This window comes from Euphorbia lathyris, chromosome 7 (genome assembly GCF_963576675.1).
Source record: "Euphorbia lathyris chromosome 7, ddEupLath1.1, whole genome shotgun sequence".
In the NCBI taxonomy this organism is placed as follows: Eukaryota; Viridiplantae; Streptophyta; class Magnoliopsida; order Malpighiales; family Euphorbiaceae; genus Euphorbia; species Euphorbia lathyris.
Window position 1 is genome coordinate 86433179 of NC_088916.1, and position 19927 is coordinate 86453105.

Sequence of the window (19927 nt, forward strand, 5' to 3'; positions counted from 1 at the left end):
CAGTAACGATGGAACTGATGTTTCACTTCCTCCTTTTTTAGTGATAAAAAATTTAATATATTAATTTTAATTTTATTATATATATTTATCTATAAAACGATTATTTTATCCGTACTATATCTAAGAGTTCTATAGAATTTAAACTAATCTCTAAAATCTCGCTAATTCTTTACACATCTATATCTATATATAATATAAAACAGTAACGATGGAATTGAGGTGTCACTTCCTCCTTTTTTAGTGATAAAATTTTTAATATATTAATTTTAATTTTATTATATATATTTATCTATAAAAAGATTATTTTATCCGTACTATATCTAAGAGTTCTACAGAATTTAAATTAATCCCTAAAATCTCTGTAATTCTCTACACGTCTATATATAATATTAAACAGTAACGATGGAACTGAGGTGTCACTTCCTCCTTTTTTAGTGATAAAAAATTTAATATATTAATTTTAATTTTATTATGTATATTTATCTATAAAAAGATTATTTTATCCCATATATCTAAGAGTACTACAGAATTTAAATTAATCCCTAAAATCTCTCTAATTCTCTACATATCTATATATAATATAAAACAGTAACGATGGAACTGAGGTGTCACTTCCTCCTTTTTTACTGATAAAAAATATAATATAATATATAATATATTAGTTTTTATTTTATTATTATATTTATCTATAAAAATATTATTTAAAGTAAATGTGAAAATGAAATAATAATATTTAATTTATATAACACATTTATGTCATTAATTGTAATTATTAGATTGTATTTTTATTAATATTTATATATTAAGATGAATCCGTGCATCGCACGGGCCAACAACTAATTGATACATTGGGATAGTACCGCGACTATTGCTAAGATTCAGAATTGTTATTATAACGATAAAAAACGACAGACACATTGTAAGCACAACACTGTTAGAAAGTTACTCTCTAAAGGAGCTGCTAGAGTGGATCACATATGATTAGAAAAAAATTTGGTCGATCCTTTGACAAAAGGATTAGCTATAGAGAAAGTCCAAAATACTGCAAAGAGTATGAGACTTATGCCAATATAGGGATGAGTTACACAAAATGGTTGTCATTTTTAGGAATCCTCGAAATTCAATCCAATCCCGGAGATTCTTGAATCCCCGAACTAGACTGAACTATGCACAGTGCTAACTGAAGGTGTGGGACAATTTATCTGTAGGAAAATCTCCTACAAATTACGTCCGTCTCGTACATAATTATTTTGTACAAATCCAAAATATTAATTAAGTAAAAGTATATTAATTGAAAAAAGTATTAAAAATTTAATCATTTGTAATATCTTCAATATATAAACCATGACAACATTAAAAATTAGAGGTTATAAAATTACACACGACCCGACAACGTGACCTAATATCGCCACAGAATAAAAAAAATCATGTAAATGGATTTAAATTTTATTAAATATATCTTTTACTTAATTTTATTTATCTATTTTAAATTTAATTTTATTATATATATTTATCTATAAAAAGATTATTTTATCTGTATTATATCTAAGAGTTCTACATAATTTAAATTAATCCCTAAAATCTCTCTAATTCTCTACACATCTATATATAATATAAAACAGTAACGATGGAACTGAGGTGTCACTTCGTCCTTTTTTAGTGATAAAAAATTTAATATATTAATTTTAATTTTATTATATATATTTATCTATAAAAAGATTATTTTATCTGTATTATATCTAAGAGTTCTACAGAATTTAAATTAATCCCTAAAATCTCTCTAATTCTCTACACATCTATATATAATATAAAACAGTAACGATGGAACTGAGGTGTCACTTCGTCCTTTTTTAGTGATAAAAAATTTAATATATTAATTTTAATTTTATTATATATATTTATCTATAAAAAGATTATTTTATCTGTATTATATCTAAGAATTCTACAGAATTTAAATTAATCCCTAAAATCTCTCTAATTCTCTACACATCTATATATAATATAAAACAGTAACGATGGAACTGAGGTGTCACTTCGTCCTTTTTTAGTGATAAAAAATTTAATATATTAATTTTAATTTTATTATATATATTTATCTATAAAAAGATTATTTTATCTGTATTATATCTAAGAGTTCTATAGAATTTAAATTAATCCCTAAAATCTCTCTAATTCTCTACACATCTATATATAATATAAAACAGTAACGATGGAACTGAGGTGTCACTTCCTCCTTTTTTAGTAATAAAAAATTTAATATATTAATTTTAATTTTATTATATATATTTATCTATAAAAAGATTATTTTATCTGTATTATATCTAAGAGTTCTATAGAATTTAAATTAATCCCTAAAATCTCTCTAATTCTCTACACATCTATATATAATATAAAACAGTAACGATGGAACTGAGGTGTCACTTCCTCCTTTTTTAGTAATAAAAAATTTAATATATTAATTTTAATTTTATTATATATATTTATCTATAAAAAGATTATTTTATCTGTATTATATCTAAGAGTTCTACAATTAATCACTAAAATCTCTCTAATTCTCTACACATCTATATATAATATAAAACAGTAACGATGGAACTGAGGTGTCACTTCCTCCTTTTTTAGTGATAAAAAATTTAATATATTAATTTTAATTTTATTATATATATTTATCTATAAAAAGATTATTTTATCTGTATTATATCTAAGAGTTCTACAGAATTTAAATTAATCCCTAAAATCTCTCTAATTCTCTACACATCTATATATAATATAAAACAGTAACGATGGAACTGAGGTGTCACTTCCTCCTTTTTTAGTGATAAAAAATTTAATATATTAATTTTAATTTTATTATATATATTTATCTATAAAAAGATTATTGTATCCGTACCATATCTAAGAGTTCTACAATTAATCCCTAAAATCTCTCTAATTCTCTACACATCTATATATAATATAAAACAGTAACGATGGAAATGAGGTGTCACTTCCTCCTTTTTTAGTGATAAAAAATTTAATATATTAATTTTAATTTTATTATATATATTTATCTATAAAAAGATTATTTTATCTGTATTATATCTAAGAGTTCTACAGAATTTAAATTAATCCCTAAAATCTCTCTAATTCTCTACACATCTATATATAATATAAAACAGTAACGATGGAACTGAGGTGTCACTTCCTCCTTTTTTAGTAATAAAAAATTTAATATATTAATATTAATTTTATTATATATATTTATCTATAAAAAGATTATTTTATCTGTATTATATCTAAGAGTTCTACAATTAATCCCTAAAATCTCTCTAATTCTCTACACATCTATATATAATATAAAACAGTAACGATGGAACTGAGGTGTCACTTCCTCCTTTTTTAGTAATAAAAAATTTAATATATTAATTTTAATTTTATTATATATATTTATCTATAAAAAGATTATTTTATCTGTATTATATCTAAGAGTTCTACAATTAATCCCTAAAATCTCTCTAATTCTCTACACATCTATATATAATATAAAACAGTAACGATGGAAATGAGGTGTCACTTCCTCCTTTTTTAGTGATAAAAAATTTAATATATTAATTTTAATTTTATTATATATATTTATCTATAAAAAGATTATTTTATCTGTATTATATCTAAGAGTTCTACAGAATTTAAATTAATCCCTAAAATCTCTCTAATTCTCTACACATCTATATATAATTTAAAACAGTAACGATGGAACTGAGGTGTCACTTCCTCCTTTTTTAGTGATAAAAAATTTAATATATTAATTTTAATTTTATTATATATATTTATCTATAAAAAGATTATTTTATCCGTACTATATCTAAGAGTTATACAGAATTTAAATTAATCCCTAAAATCTCTCTAATTCTCTACACATCTATATATAATATAAAACAGTAACGATGGAAATGAGGTGTCACTTCCTCCTTTTTTAGTGATAAAAAATTTAATATATTAATTTTAATTTTATTATATATATTTATCTATAAAAAGATTATTTTATCTGTATTATATCTAAGAGTTCTACAGAATTTAAATTAATCCCTAAAATCTCTCTAATTCTCTACACATCTATATATAATATAAAACAGTAACGATGGAACTGAGGTGTCACTTCCTCCTTTTTTAGTGATAAAAAATTTAATATATTAATTTTAATTTTATTATATATATTTATCTATAAAAAGATTATTTTATCTGTATTATATCTAAGAGTTCTACAATTAATCCCTAAAATCTCTCTAATTCTCTACACATCTATATATAATATAAAACAGTAACGATGGAAATGAGGTGTCACTTCCTCCTTTTTTAGTGATAAAAAATTTAATATATTAATTTTAATTTTATTATATATATTTATCTATAAAAAGATTATTTTATCTGTATTATATCTAAGAGTTCTACAGAATAATCCCTAAAATCTCTCTAATTCTCTACACATCTATATATAATATAAAACAGTAACGATGGAACTGAGGTGTCACTTCCTCCTTTTTTAGTAATAAAAAATTTAATATATTAATTTTAATTTTATTATATATATTTATCTATAAAAAGATTATTTTATCTGTATTATATCTAAGAGTTCTACAATTAATCCCTAAAATCTCTCTAATTCTCTACACATCTATATATAATATAAAACAGTAACGATGGAAATGAGGTGTCACTTCCTCCTTTTTTAGTGATAAAAAATTTAATATATTAATTTTAATTTTATTATATATATTTATCTATAAAAAGATTATTTTATCTGTATTATATCTAAGAGTTCTACAGAATTTAAATTAATCCCTAAAATCTCTCTAATTCTCTACACATCTATATATAATTTAAAACAGTAACGATGGAACTGAGGTGTCACTTCCTCCTTTTTTAGGTACTATATCTAAGAGTTATACAGAATTTAAATTAATCCCTAAAATCTCTCTAATTCTCTACACATCTATATATAATATAAAACAGTAACGATGGAAATGAGGTGTCACTTCCTCCTTTTTTAGTGATAAAAAATTTAATATATTAATTTTAATTTTATTATATATATTTATCTATAAAAAGATTATTTTATCTGTATTATATCTAAGAGTTCTACAGAATTTAAATTAATCCCTAAAATCTCTCTAATTCTCTACACATCTATATATAATATAAAACAGTAACGATGGAACTGAGGTGTCACTTCCTCCTTTTTTAGTGATAAAAAATTTAATATATTAATTTTAATTTTATTATATATATTTATCTATAAAAAGATTATTTTATCTGTATTATATCTAAGAGTTCTACAATTAATCCCTAAAATCTCTCTAATTCTCTACACATCTATATATAATATAAAACAGTAACGATGGAAATGAGGTGTCACTTCCTCCTTTTTTAGTGATAAAAAATTTAATATATTAATTTTAATTTTATTATATATATTTATCTATAAAAAGATTATTTTATCTGTATTATATCTAAGAGTTCTACAGAATTTAAATTAATCCCTAAAATCTCTCTAATTCTCTACACATCTATATATAATATAAAACAGTAACGATGGAACTGAGGTGTCACTTCCTCCTTTTTTAGTGATAAAAAATTTAATATATTAATTTTAATTTTATTATATATATTTATCTATAAAAAGATTATTTTATCCGTACTATATCTAAGAGTTATACAGAATTTAAATTAATCCCTAAAATCTCTCTAATTCTCTACACATCTATATATAATATAAAACAGTAACGATGGAAATGAGGTGTCACTTCCTCCTTTTTTAGTGATAAAAAATTTAATATATTAATTTTAATTTTATTATATATATTTATCTATAAAAAGATTATTTTATCTATATTATATCTAAGAGTTCTACAGAATTTAAATTAATCCCTAAAATCTCTCTAATTCTCTACACATCTATATATAATATAAAACAGTAACGATGGAAATGAGGTGTCACTTCCTCCTTTTTTAGTGATAAAAAATTTAATATATTAATTTTAATTTTATTATATATATTTATCTATAAAAAGATTATTTTATCTGTATTATATCTAAGAGTTCTACAGAATTTAAATTAATCCCTAAAATCTCTCTAATTCTCTACACATCTATATATAATATAAAACAGTAACGATGGAAATGAGGTGTCACTTCCTCCTTTTTTAGTGATAAAAAATTTAATATATTAATTTTAATTTTATTATATATATTTATCTATAAAAAGATTATTTTATCTGTATTATATCTAAGAGTTCTACAGAATTTAAATTAATCCCTAAAATCTCTCTAATTCTCTACACATCTATATATAATATAAAACAGTAACGATGGAACTGAGGTGTCACTTCCTCCTTTTTTAGTGATAAAAAATTTAATATATTAATTTTAATTTTATTATATATATTTATCTATAAAAAGATTATTTTATCTGTATTATATCTAAGAGTTCTACAGAATTTAAATTAATCCCTAAAATCTCTCTAATTCTCTACACATCTATATATAATATAAAACAGTAACGATGGAACTGAGGTGTCACTTCCTCCTTTTTTAGTGATAAAAAATTTAATATATTAATTTTAATTTTATTATATATATTTATCTATAAAAAGATTATTTTATCTGTATTATATCTAAGAGTTCTACATAATTTAAATTAATCCCTAAAATCTCTCTAATTCTCTACACATCTATATATAATATAAAACAGTAACGATGGAACTGAGGTGTCACTTCCTCCTTTTTTAGTGATAAAAATTTTAATATATTAATTTTAATTTTATTATATATATTTATCTATAAAAAGATTATTTTATCCGTACTATATCTAAGAGTTCTATAGAATTTAAACTAATCCCTAAAATCTCGCTAATTCTTTACACATCTATATCTATATATAATATAAAACAGTAACGATGGAATTGAGGTGTCACTTCCTCCTTTTTTAGTGATAAAAATTTTAATATATTAATTTTAATTTTATTATATATATTTATCTATAAAAAGATTATTTTATCCGTACTATATCTAAGAGTTCTACACATTTTAAATTAATCCCTAAAATCTCTGTAATTCTCTACACATCTATATATAATATAAAACAGTAACGATGGAACTGAGGTGTCACTTCCTCCTTTTTTAGTGATAAAAAATTTAATATATTAATTTTAATTTTATTATGTATATTTATCTATAAAAAGATTATTTTATCCCATATATCTAAGAGTACTACAGAATTTAAATTAATCCCTAAAATCTCTCTAATTCTCTACATATCTATATATAATATAAAACAGTAACGATGGAACTGAGGTGTCACTTCCTCCTTTTTTACTGATAAAAAATATAATATAATATATAATATATTAGTTTTTATTTTATTATTATATTTATCTATAAAAATATTATTTAAAGTAACTGTGAAAATGAAATAATAATATTTAATTTATATAACACATTTATGTCATTAATTGTAATTATTAGATTGTATTTTTATTAATATTTATATATTAAGATGAATCCGTGCATCGCACGGGCCAACAACTAGTTGATACATTGCGATAGTACCGCGACTATTGCTAAGATTCAGAATTGTTATTATAACGATAAAAAACGACAGACACATTGTAAGCACAACACTGTTAGAAAGTTACTCTCTAAAGGAGCTGCTAGAGTGGATCACATATGATTAGAAAAAAATTTGGTCGATCCTTTGACAAAAGGATTAGCTATAGAGAAAGTCCAAAATACTGCAAAGAGTATGAGACTTATGCCAATATAGGGATGAGTTACACAAAATGGTTGTGTAACTCATCCCTATATCTAAGAGTTCTACACATTTTAAATTAATCCCTAAAATCTCTCTAATTCTCTACACATCTATATATAATATAAAACAGTAACGATGGAAATGAGGTGTCACTTCCTCCTTTTTTAGTGATAAAAAATTTAATATATTAATTTTAATTTTATTATATATATTTATCTATAAAAAGATTATTTTATCTGTATTATATCTAAGAGTTCTACAGAATTTAAATTAATCCCTAAAATCTCTCTAATTCTCTACACATCTATATATAATATAAAACAGTAACGATGGAAATGAGGTGTCACTTCCTCCTTTTTTAGTGATAAAAAATTTAATATATTAATTTTAATTTTATTATATATATTTATCTATAAAAAGATTATTTTATCTGTATTATATCTAAGAGTTCTACAATTAATCCCTAAAATCTCTCTAATTCTCTACACATCTATATATAATATAAAACAGTAACGATGGAAATGAGGTGTCACTTCCTCCTTTTTTAGTGATAAAAAATTTAATATATTAATTTTAATTTTATTATATATATTTATCTATAAAAAGATTATTTTATCTGTATTATATATAAGAGTTCTACAGAATTTAAATTAATCCCTAAAATCTCTCTAATTCTCTACACATCTATATATAATATAAAACAGTAACGATGGAACTGAGGTGTCACTTCCTCCTTTTTTAGTGATAAAAAATTTAATATATTAATTTTAATTTTATTATATATATTTATCTATAAAAATATTATTTTATCCGTACTATATCTAAGAGTTATACAGAATTTAAATTAATCCCTAAAATCTCTCTAATTCTCTACACATCTATATATAATATAAAACAGTAACGATGGAAATGAGGTGTCACTTCCTCCTTTTTTAGTGATAAAAAATTTAATATATTAATTTTAATTTTATTATATATATTTATCTATAAAAAGATTATTTTATCTATATTATATCTAAGAGTTCTACAGAATTTAAATTAATCCCTAAAATCTCTCTAATTCTCTACACATCTATATATAATATAAAACAGTAACGATGGAAATGAGGTGTCACTTCCTCCTTTTTTAGTGATAAAAAATTTAATATATTAATTTTAATTTTATTATATATATTTATCTATAAAAAGAATATTTTATCTGTATTATATCTAAGAGTTCTACAGAATTTAAATTAATCCCTAAAATCTCTCTAATTCTCTACACATCTATATATAATATAAAACAGTAACGATGGAAATGAGGTGTCACTTCCTCCTTTTTTAGTGATAAAAAATTTAATATATTAATTTTAATTTTATTATATATATTTATCTATAAAAAGATTATTTTATCTGTATTATATCTAAGAGTTCTACAGAATTTAAATTAATCCCTAAAATCTCTCTAATTCTCTACACATCTATATATAATATAAAACAGTAACGATGGAACTGAGGTGTCACTTCCTCCTTTTTTAGTGATAAAAAATTTAATATATTAATTTTAATTTTATTATATATATTTATCTATAAAAAGATTATTGTATCCGTACCATATCTAAGAGTTCTACAGAATTTAAATTAATCCCTAAAATCTCTCTAATTCTCTACACATCTATATATAATATAAAACAGTAACGATGGAACTGATGTGTCACTTCCTCCTTTTTTAGTGATAAAAAATTTAATATATTAATTTTAATTTTATTATATATATTTATCTATAAAACGATTATTTTATCCGTACTATATCTAAGAGTTCTATAGAATTTAAACTAATCTCTAAAATCTCGCTAATTCTTTACACATCTATATCTATATATAATATAAAACAGTAACGATGGAATTGAGGTGTCACTTCCTCCTTTTTTAGTGATAAAATTTTTAATATATTAATTTTAATTTTATTATATATTTATCTATAAAAAGATTATTTTATCCGTACTATATCTAAGAGTTCTACAGAATTTAAATTAATCCCTATAATCTCTGTAATTCTCTACACATCTATATATAATATTAAACAGTAACGATGGAACTGAGGTGTCACTTCCTCCTTTTTTAGTGATAAAAAATTAATATATTAATTTTAATTTTATTATGTATATTTATCTATAAAAAGATTATTTTATCCCATATATCTAAGAGTACTACAGAATTTAAATTAATCCCTAAAATCTCTCTAATTCTCTACATATCTATATATAATATAAAACAGTAACGATGGAACTGAGGTGTCACTTCCTCCTTTTTTACTGATAAAAAATATAATATAATATATAATATATTAGTTTTTATTTTATTATTATATTTATCTATAAAAATATTATTTAAAGTAACTGTGAAAATGAAATAATAATATTTAATTTATATAACACATTTATGTCATTAATTGTAATTATTAGATTGTATTTTTATTAATATTTATATATTAAGATGAATCCGTGCATCGCACGGGCCAACAACTAATTGATACATTGGGATAGTACCGCGACTATTGCTAAGATTCAGAATTGTTATTATAACGATAAAAAACGACAGACACATTGTAAGCACAACACTGTTAGAAAGTTACTCTCTAAAGGAGCTGCTAGAGTGGATCACATATGATTAGAAAAAAATTTGGTCGATCCTTTGACAAAAGAATTAGCTATAGAGAAAGTCCAAAATACTGCAAAGAGTATGAGACTTATGCCAATATAGGGATGAGTTACACAAAATGGTTGTCATTTTTAGGAATCCTCGAAATTCAATCCAATCCCGGAGATTCTTGAATCCCCGAACTAGACTGAACTATGCACAGTGCTAACTGAAGGTGTGGGACAATTTATCTGTAGGAAAATCTCCTACAAATTACGTCCGTCTCGTACATAATTATTTTGTACAAATCCAAAATATTAATTAAGTAAAAGTATATTAATTGAAAAAAGTATTAAAAATTTAATCATTTGTAATATCTTCAATATATAAACCATGACAACATTAAAAATTAGAGGTTATAAAATTACACACGACCCGACAACGTGACCTAATATCGCCACAGAATAAAAAAAATCATGTAAATGGATTTAAATTTTATTAAATATATCTTTTACTTAATTTTATTTATCTATTTTAAATTAAGAATGTAATTATATTTTTCTATAATAAAATCTATGTTAAAAAGTATTAGTTATGAATATTTACTTAAAAATTTTGTTTTGTTTTTTTAATTATTTTATTAAATAACTTATTTTGTAATTAGAATTAATTTAAAAGTTTTGTGTAGTTTCATTTAGCTACTAACTTATAATTTTTTTTTTTTGGTCAAATACATTAATATCATAATTAAGTACAAAATTATAACTAAGTCATATCATCAAACTTAATTATTAATATGTCATTAGTATCTATATATTATGATTTTACATCATAATTTAAGAAATATAGACTCCAATTCATAATAATAAACCCTAGAAAATATATTTTAGACTTCTAATTTATAAATTCCAATCCTTAAAATATATTCAAAGTACTGATTTTACTAGTTTAATATAATCCAAAATTATGACTTGACATAGTTGTAAATAATTTGTAAAAGATGAATTTCTGTGTAATTTTCCCTTTTTTGTTATCCAAATTACTTATCCAATGTTTGTCCAAAAAGTTGTCCAAATTACTTATACAATTTTTTTAAGAAATCTTTGGTTTAGTTTATAATTAAACAAAAGTTTTAAAAATAAAAAAACTAAACAAAACCTCCATAAAAAAAACAAGGGTTAAGGTGTAAAAAATACCCCTAACGTTTTGGGCCAGAAGCAATTTTACCTCTAACGTCTAAAATGGTGCAATTTACCCCTAACGTTTGTAGCCAGGAGCAATTTTATCCCTAACGTTGGTAATTTGGATCAATTTCAGACACTATTATAAAACACAGATATTTTTGTTTATTATTTTGCACCAATTGCGTATCAATTCATTCTAAAAAAATGATTTCATGTCTTTTGTAATTTAATAATAGAATTGGAGATTAATATTTATAAATTCAGTGAATTTTTTAAATTTTTTTGTCCAATTCGTTCAAAAGACAATATGTTTTTTTATTATTTTTTTCACATCCCAACATATGTTTATAATTTGTTACTGATAAAATGACGCACATGTGAAGTGTAGATGATAAGCTTCATGACCGAGAAGACAGTTTGATGAATTATTTCTGAAATTGACCCAATTTATCAACGTTAGGGGTAAAATTGCTCTTGGCTACAAACGTTAGGGGTAAAATTGCACCATTTTAAACGTTAGGGGTAAAATTGCTCCTGAGGGGTATTTTTGCACCTTAACCCAAAAAACAAAATAAAAAAGAAAACTAGACAAAACCATGTGACTTCATAGTGGCATTTGTGTCATTTTCATCTCTAGGGTTTCGGCTTATAATCTCACTTCTTCCCATCTCATCTTTCTCAGCCTCTTAGCATTCTTTCTCTTATGCTCTTTCTCCGATTGACAATTTAATTTTCACTTTCATCTTGGTTTGGGTGGATCTCTCAGGGAAGAAATCAATTATTCCCAGTTTTAGTGTAGTTTCCCTCTTCCATCCGTGTTCGTGCTTATACTCTGAGAGATCTACTGCAGTTTTATTGTTTTTGAAGTTTTCATTGCTTATTAATTCAATTATAATAGTCTGAATATTGCTCTGAAGCATTCAATAAGCTTAGAAGGTGAGCCCATGTAAATTGAATTTGGCAAAATTGATACTCCTTTTTTTTTCTCTTTTCTTTTTATGCCAAGTTGAGTTCATTGATTAGAAAAAATTAAAAATAAATACATTTCCATGCTAAGTACATCTTGCAAATATTTTTTCTTTTGAGGTTTTGTTCCTGAGGATTTTGAGATACAAACCAATTTCCAAAACCCTTCTGTTATATGACTAAATTCAAATGGTTTCCCTATATATATAAGCTCCATTATTTGCTCCTTGGAGATGCCTGTATTTGAACTTTAGGAAGTTTAGTTAAATCAACGAGGGAGTAGTTATATCCATCTAAATAGAGAGACTTCATCTTTCATGTCATTTAGAACGCTGAATGAGCATAAGTTGTGCTCCAATAGCCCTCAATAGAATACAAAGAAGCTTTCAGATTCCTGTTGCTAAATTCATCATTGTACATAAAATAGTAGCAAAATTTGATTGAGAACGGAAAGAAAGAGGAAAACCCAATGATTCTAATTTTGGTAATTTTGTGCAGGAGAAACAATGGCGAAGAAACAACAAGAAAATTTCTTTCAACATGTGAGTGCATCAACGGATTTTTTAAGCACTCCGAATAACAAAATGGATATTCTAGCACCGATTGCAGAATGTTGCCGGCGAAAAGCATCCCTCACGATGAGGATAATAAGAGATTGTAAGTAAATTGATTCTAAATTTTATACTAATCTAATGGGCGTTTGACAGAGTCATTTATATCTAAAAAAGATTTATTTTAGTTGGTATACAATTTCATTTTTATTATGGCTCGTTCATTTTATGATACATTGCTAATAATGGAAATTATACCTGATTACAATTAGATCAAGCAGTATAGTTTAAAATAGATTAAAAAGGAAAATAAAAAACCGAACTTAGGACCAAATAAACACAAGAACAATAGTCTGATAGGATAGAAAAAGAATAGACAAATCACACGTTAACTTTTTTTTCCTTTTTTCTTCCTTCCTTAAGGATGAGAACTTAGAGCATCAAAAGGTGATTAGGACATCAATATCAGCATTATTAAGAGACTAATGAACCTATAAGTAAAAAAGAAACCATAAATAACAATATTGAGATATAGTTAGTTAAATTTTGTTAAATAATCATGGTGGGGACACATATATATATATATATATATATACAATAATAAAAGAAATGTATACAATACTAAAAAAAAGTTGAAAAGATTGAATTGGATTGAACCAAATAAAGTTATTGCAATGGGTGAATGAATTAGAAAGGATAGGGATGGAGCATATGCTATATATTGCATTATTGGAGTTAATAAATTTCGACCTTTATATATACAATAATAAAAAATATGTATACAATACAACTCATGTTTCATCTCTGGACCAAGGACCAACTCAGGATTTACAATGATGCTTTGCTCAACAAAACATGGAAGTGTGATGACTGCCCCTATGTTAAGTAAGCTAAGCAATCTCCTATCTGAATATCCAATTATTACTTGAATTTCCAGCAACAAAACATGAAGCCACAAAAAGATACTCCTCTTCTTATTGATCAGCAACTTGAACAACATTTTTCTGTTGGGTATTAACATGAGTTTCTGACTTTTGTTCATTTTTGCGGACATAGAAAGAATTGTAATTGACTTATATTTAGATATGACATTTTGTAAAGGTGTATTCAATTTTTGTAACTACTACATTTTTCACTTGGTTGACATTATTTTTTGGTCCATTTTGTACGCATGAATTCAATTTTTATTACTAATGTAATTTTAAATTTTTATTGTTAATTATATATAATTATTAGTTTTATTCTTCTATGTTAATTTTATTTTGACAATTTATTTAAATTTATTCTTATTCTTAATATACAGTAGAACCTCCGTATAGGAATACTCTATATTAGAATAACCTCCCAATTGTTATACAAAAGTTTGGTCCCAAGTGCTGAGAGTCTTTGTTATACCAACCTCTATATAGGAATAACCTCTCAATTGTTATACAAATAGTCTGGTCCCAAGTGTATTCCTATATAGAGGTTTTACTGTATATATATTTAGTAATAAATATTTAAATAAAGTAAATAATCAAAAGAAATATATAATAGTGGGGATATTTAATTTTTTAAGGGATTTTATTTTTTCTCAAAAGTTACTACATATTATTTGTTGGGATATAAATATTTCCTCACAAAAAAAATGAGAATTTGTGAGAAAATTTTCCTCACAAAAAATGTTCTTATTTGTGGTGAAAACTCTACCCCCCACAAAAAGTATAAAGACTAGTGGGGAAATTTTCCCCACAAAATATGTCTAGTCTATTGTGGAGAATTATCATTTCTCCACAAATGTGTATCTATTGTGATGAATTAATTTTTCGCCAGACTTATTCTAACAGTGGCGACCATGTGGTGAATTTTTTTCGCCACAAAAAGGTTTTAGTGGCGAATTTTTGATATTCTGTGGGGAAATATTTCCCCACAAAAAACACATTTTCTTGTAGTGATGTATCTCTTTCTTTTCTTTATTGCTGTTTGGAATTTAGCTCTTGAATTACAAACTTTTTTTCCCTTGTAGACCTGACTGTGGTGAATTTGTGGATGATGACCCTCAAAGGAGGCTTTCTTCTACAGCCAAAATTGCCTAATGGTGAGTGCCCACCTGGATTTATTGGTTTCGCTGTTAACATGATCCATGTGGATTACATGAATTTCTTGTATGTATCCGATGTCTATGGCCTCAGAGAGACTTATATTTACAACCTCTTTTCTCGCCTGCAAGTTTACAAAAGTAGGGAGGAGATGCTACTTTCTCTTCCACTTATAAGTGATGGAGTAATTTCACTGGATGGAGGGATGATTACGCCTAATGGTTTCGTTTCCTTGAGGAATCGGTAAGTGTTTTGCTTTCATTATTGACATGAAATTGTCTTCCAATCGTACCTAATAGTGAATTTCATTGTTTTACAGCATCTCCTTTTGTTGTATTTCGGAATTTGCTTTCTATTTCGGAATTTGCTTTCTGCATGTAGGTAGTTTAAATGCACTAAGAAAGAAATGTCTTTCTGAATCCTCATAGATTGTAGAATTATGTATGTGCTATAATTCGATTATAATAGGCCACATATAGGGTTCATAGCATTAGCCTCTGACCTTTCAAATTCAGCTCATGATATTTGGTGCATGGATTTTTCTTCTCCCAATGTTTGTACAACTATCATACAAAAGAAAAGAAATACGTATTTTGTCTAGAATGGTCGATTCAAAGGATGAGCCTTAGCGCAACGGTAAATGTTGTTGTTGTTGTGTGACCGAGAGGTCACGGGTTCAAGTCTTTGGAGCGGCCTCTTGCCAAAAAAATTGGCAGGGGAAGGCTTGCCCCCAGTAGACCCTTGTGATGGGATCCCTCACTAGACCATCGCTTAGCGGGGACGCGTAGTGCACCGAACCGCCCTTTATATTTCATGCGATGCATCTGGCTAGTAAATAACATATTTTGGCATGTTCAGTCTCCTTCATCAAACGATCAGCCAATGTGTCGACTCATTTATTAGCTAAACATGCATTAGGTAACAGCTGCGTAGGGTGTGGTTTTCCAATCCTCCTCCCTTTCTGTGTAACCGTTCCAATCTTTCTTAATAAAGTATCATCTTTGCATTAAAAAAAAAAGAGTTGAGGGACATTTTATTTCCACTATATATTAATAACATAGAAAATATTAGACCGTTTGAGAAAAATTTGTAATAAACTTATATTTAGCGGATTTAGTTTTTAGCATTTTAATTGAATTTTTGTAATTTCGTTAATAATATAGTAAATATATATCTTAGAAATAATTGATATTTTAAAAAATAAATAATAATAATTGATATTAGCAAGGTCTGAAGTTAAAATTAAATACTAGACAAACCTGTTCTTTCTAAATTGTTATTACGTAGAGCCAATATTGTTCTTGTTTGAAAACGTTAAAGTTAAATTTGTACCACTTCATAAGTGAAGGCTAAATCCATAATTTTTATCCCAGTTTTTAATATTCCAAACGGCAAATGAATTTTTCAAGCCAAATTCAAAGGACAGGCTCTATATGCAATCTTAATGGCTTATAATTTTATTTAAAAAAAAGAAAGCTAAAAGTCTAAGCATTGCTAGAAAATTCCTTGGGATTCAAATTTTTCATAAAACATGATCAGAGTCTGATCCGGCCTTATATTATATGTAAATAATTAGGACTTTCTATAAAACTAAAATTAAAAAAGGGCAAGAGATTTATTAAAGACAAAAAGTATGATTAGGTCCCTGATCTTTCATTTTTTAGTTTATTAAGCTCTTTATCTTTTATTTAGATACATTATGTCACTGATCTTTTATTTTTGGTCTCATTAAGCCATTGATGATCAAATTAGTAAGCTGTTAATATATAATTCTGCTAAAAAAACATTATTAACTTCATATGTATTTAAAATTAGTTAAAAAATTATTTTTTACAGTTTGAATTATAGCCACATTGCACATCCAAAACTGTTTTCAAACAGTAAATATATACAAATTCTGAATGTAGCTGCAATGAATAATAGTCTGTTAACTGAATTTTATATTAAAAATTACGCTTTTTAGTTATCAAGGGCTTAATGAGACCCAAAATAAAAAATCGGGAGCTTAATGTATCTAAATAAAAGTTTAATAGCTTAATAAACCAAAAAAATGAAAGATGTGGAACCTAATCATGTTTTTTTTGCCTTTATTGAACCAAAAATATACTAGTAGAAACCATATCACATTTGATTAAAAAGAAAAAGGAAAAAAAAGAAGACATCACAAAAAAGACAAATTACCCAAACAACCCCTTCGTTGCTTAGCTATTCTGTTTATATGCTTTTACCATATCCGCCCTACCAACGGAGATGGACTATAAACAATTCGATTAGAATCAGCAGCGCTGAACTCAAGCTTTATGAATTTTTAGGTTCCAATTGAGTCTCCCAGTCATCAATTTCCGGTAAAACTTCTTCTCTCTTTGCGCTGTTTTTTCTTCCAATTTTCAATTAGCTATTCATTTACTGCTGGATACGATGAATCTTGGTTTATACTAAGATTTTAGGTTTCAAGTAATTTGTTGAACTTGAATCATTTATTTCCGAAACATGTATAACAATTAAGGTTTTAAATTCATTATGCTGATAGTTGTATTTAATTTGTCTCAGTATCATATCTTCACAAACAATCATGCAAAGTGGAAGGATTTCTCTGACTACAAACTCTAATGCAAAGAGAGATAGAACAATGATAGGGGAAGTTAGCCTTAACCGAGTCACTCAACCTTCATTTTCTTATCTTCCCAAGGATATTGTGGTAACTATCATACTTAGATTGTCCATTAAGACGATTTTTATATTCAAATCTGTGTGCAAAACATGGTATGATATAGTTTCAGACCCCGAATTTGCAAAGGTCCGTTTTGATCAAGGTGAGGTTTATCCTCTGATTCAAACCTCATTGTGTAGACAAGGGTCGAAAATGGTTTATCTTGTGCAGCCAGATAAGGATGATTTTGAGCTCAAGCTTGGGATGTGTGATCATTACTTTTTTAAGCGTGGATGTGTTTGTAATCTTGAGGTTAAAATTGACACCAAATTTGAAATCCCAGAGAAATATAGTCAATATGGAGCCACTAATTCATGCAATGGGTTACTTTGCTTGTTGAATAAATGTGATAAATGGCTATGCCCAATTGTTTGCAATCCAATTATGGGTGAGTTTATTAACCTTCCAACAGATAAGATTGAATTGAGCTCGTCTAGTATATGTTATGGGTTCGGTTTTAGTCCCACCCCTAACCAATATACAGTGATCAGAATGTTTCATCATGACACCCATGTTTCCAATAAGGCTGAAGTCCATATTCTTGGTACAAAAACATGGAAAGAGATAGACATTTTCAACCAGTCAATTCCCAAGTCATTCACAACTTATTTGAACGGGTTTATTTATTGGTCTTCTAATTTACAATCATTATCTATATTTAGTTTTGATGCTGGGGAGCAAGGTTTTGGGTCGGTGCCATCACCAGCAATTAACGATCCTTATGCACAAGACAGTGTTGGGGTATTAGGAAGAGAACTCTGCATAACTGCAGTTCTTGAGTATGGTGCTATTCATGTTTGGACAATGAAAGATAATAGTACCGATAAGGGGTGGTCTAAAGTTTACTCCTTCGATTACATATATTGTAATCTAGTACCACATTACGGCTGTTTTCAACCAATTAAGTACTTGGATGATGGGGCACTGCTGATGTTTTTCTCTTCTACAGAAGCTTTAGTATACATGGATCCAATAAAACATCAATTTAAATATTTGAATGTCCATAGCATGTCCAAAGTTGAAGCAATTGCTTATATTCCAAACTTTGTTTCACTCAAACATATTCTATCAGGACAGAATGCGAAGGTGCATAAAGTCAAGTCGAGGTAATTTTGACTTTGCTGATTATGACAAGAACATTTTTTTTTGTGAAAAATAAAGAATTATATGCTATATGAATTTGGATGCTGCATATTTTTATCTTTTTTTAACCATTCAATTACTTTCTTGACTAGGTGTGCGAAGTTGAAGCTGCATAGCGAGACCGATGTTGATATTATTGAACAACGGTTTTATCCCGACTTTTATTATTGATATAGCTGAACAAATGTTTCATCCTCATCGTGATTTTAGTTCTTCTGAATGTTATCTTTATAGTGTCACTCGCAACTGTTCATTAGTTGAGCGGCTAACGAAAATGATATTGTTGAAGAAAGGTTTAATCGTGATTATGCTTTTGGTTCTTATGATTTCAGTTCTAGTTTTGATTTTGATTCGATTCTTATATATGAGGGAAATGAGGAGCATGACTTCATTCTGATTTTCAATTATATATATACTTTATTTAATTAACGCTTATTGGACAATATTAGATACTTAATCATAAAACATATTTTTATGATTAATTTAGTTTGATTTAATTTTCATCCTTTTGTATTTCGAAAAGTTTCAAGTTGCTTGGCATTTCGATATAGAATTGTTATTTGATAAAGAACAGTTAATGGAACAGGCTCAGGTCCCAACTGACTTGGATAGATTTTCTGCATTTCCTCTCCTACGAGAACTCCGGTAGATTTGTACACCAAGAAGGGACTCCGGTAGGAACTTTGGATTTGCACAATTCGGATTGGCTTGTCTAGTTAGACGGACACCATCCTAGAATTCTCAATTTACCAGAGTTGTTGCATAAACAACTTGTAATGATTTTTCTAGTAATGGAGTATGAAAACATAGGAATTCAAATAAGGGGTTTATATTCAACTACAAGAACTCACAAACAACTGATCATATCTAACGCTTCACTGCAAACGTTT

General features: G+C 26.1%; 1 protein-coding gene across 1 annotated transcript; it reads left to right on the top strand.

The window, feature by feature from the left end:
* Positions 1-15306: 15306 nt before the first annotated feature.
* On the top strand, positions 15307-19400 carry LOC136201097 (F-box/kelch-repeat protein At3g23880-like). The gene is made up of 3 exons (XM_065991674.1): positions 15307-15427; positions 17735-19000; positions 19130-19400. The coding sequence occupies exons 1-3, from the start codon at positions 15336-15338 to the stop codon at positions 19206-19208; spliced, it is 1437 nt and encodes a 478-aa protein (XP_065847746.1). The 5' UTR covers positions 15307-15335; the 3' UTR covers positions 19209-19400.
* Positions 19401-19927: the final 527 nt, after the last annotated feature.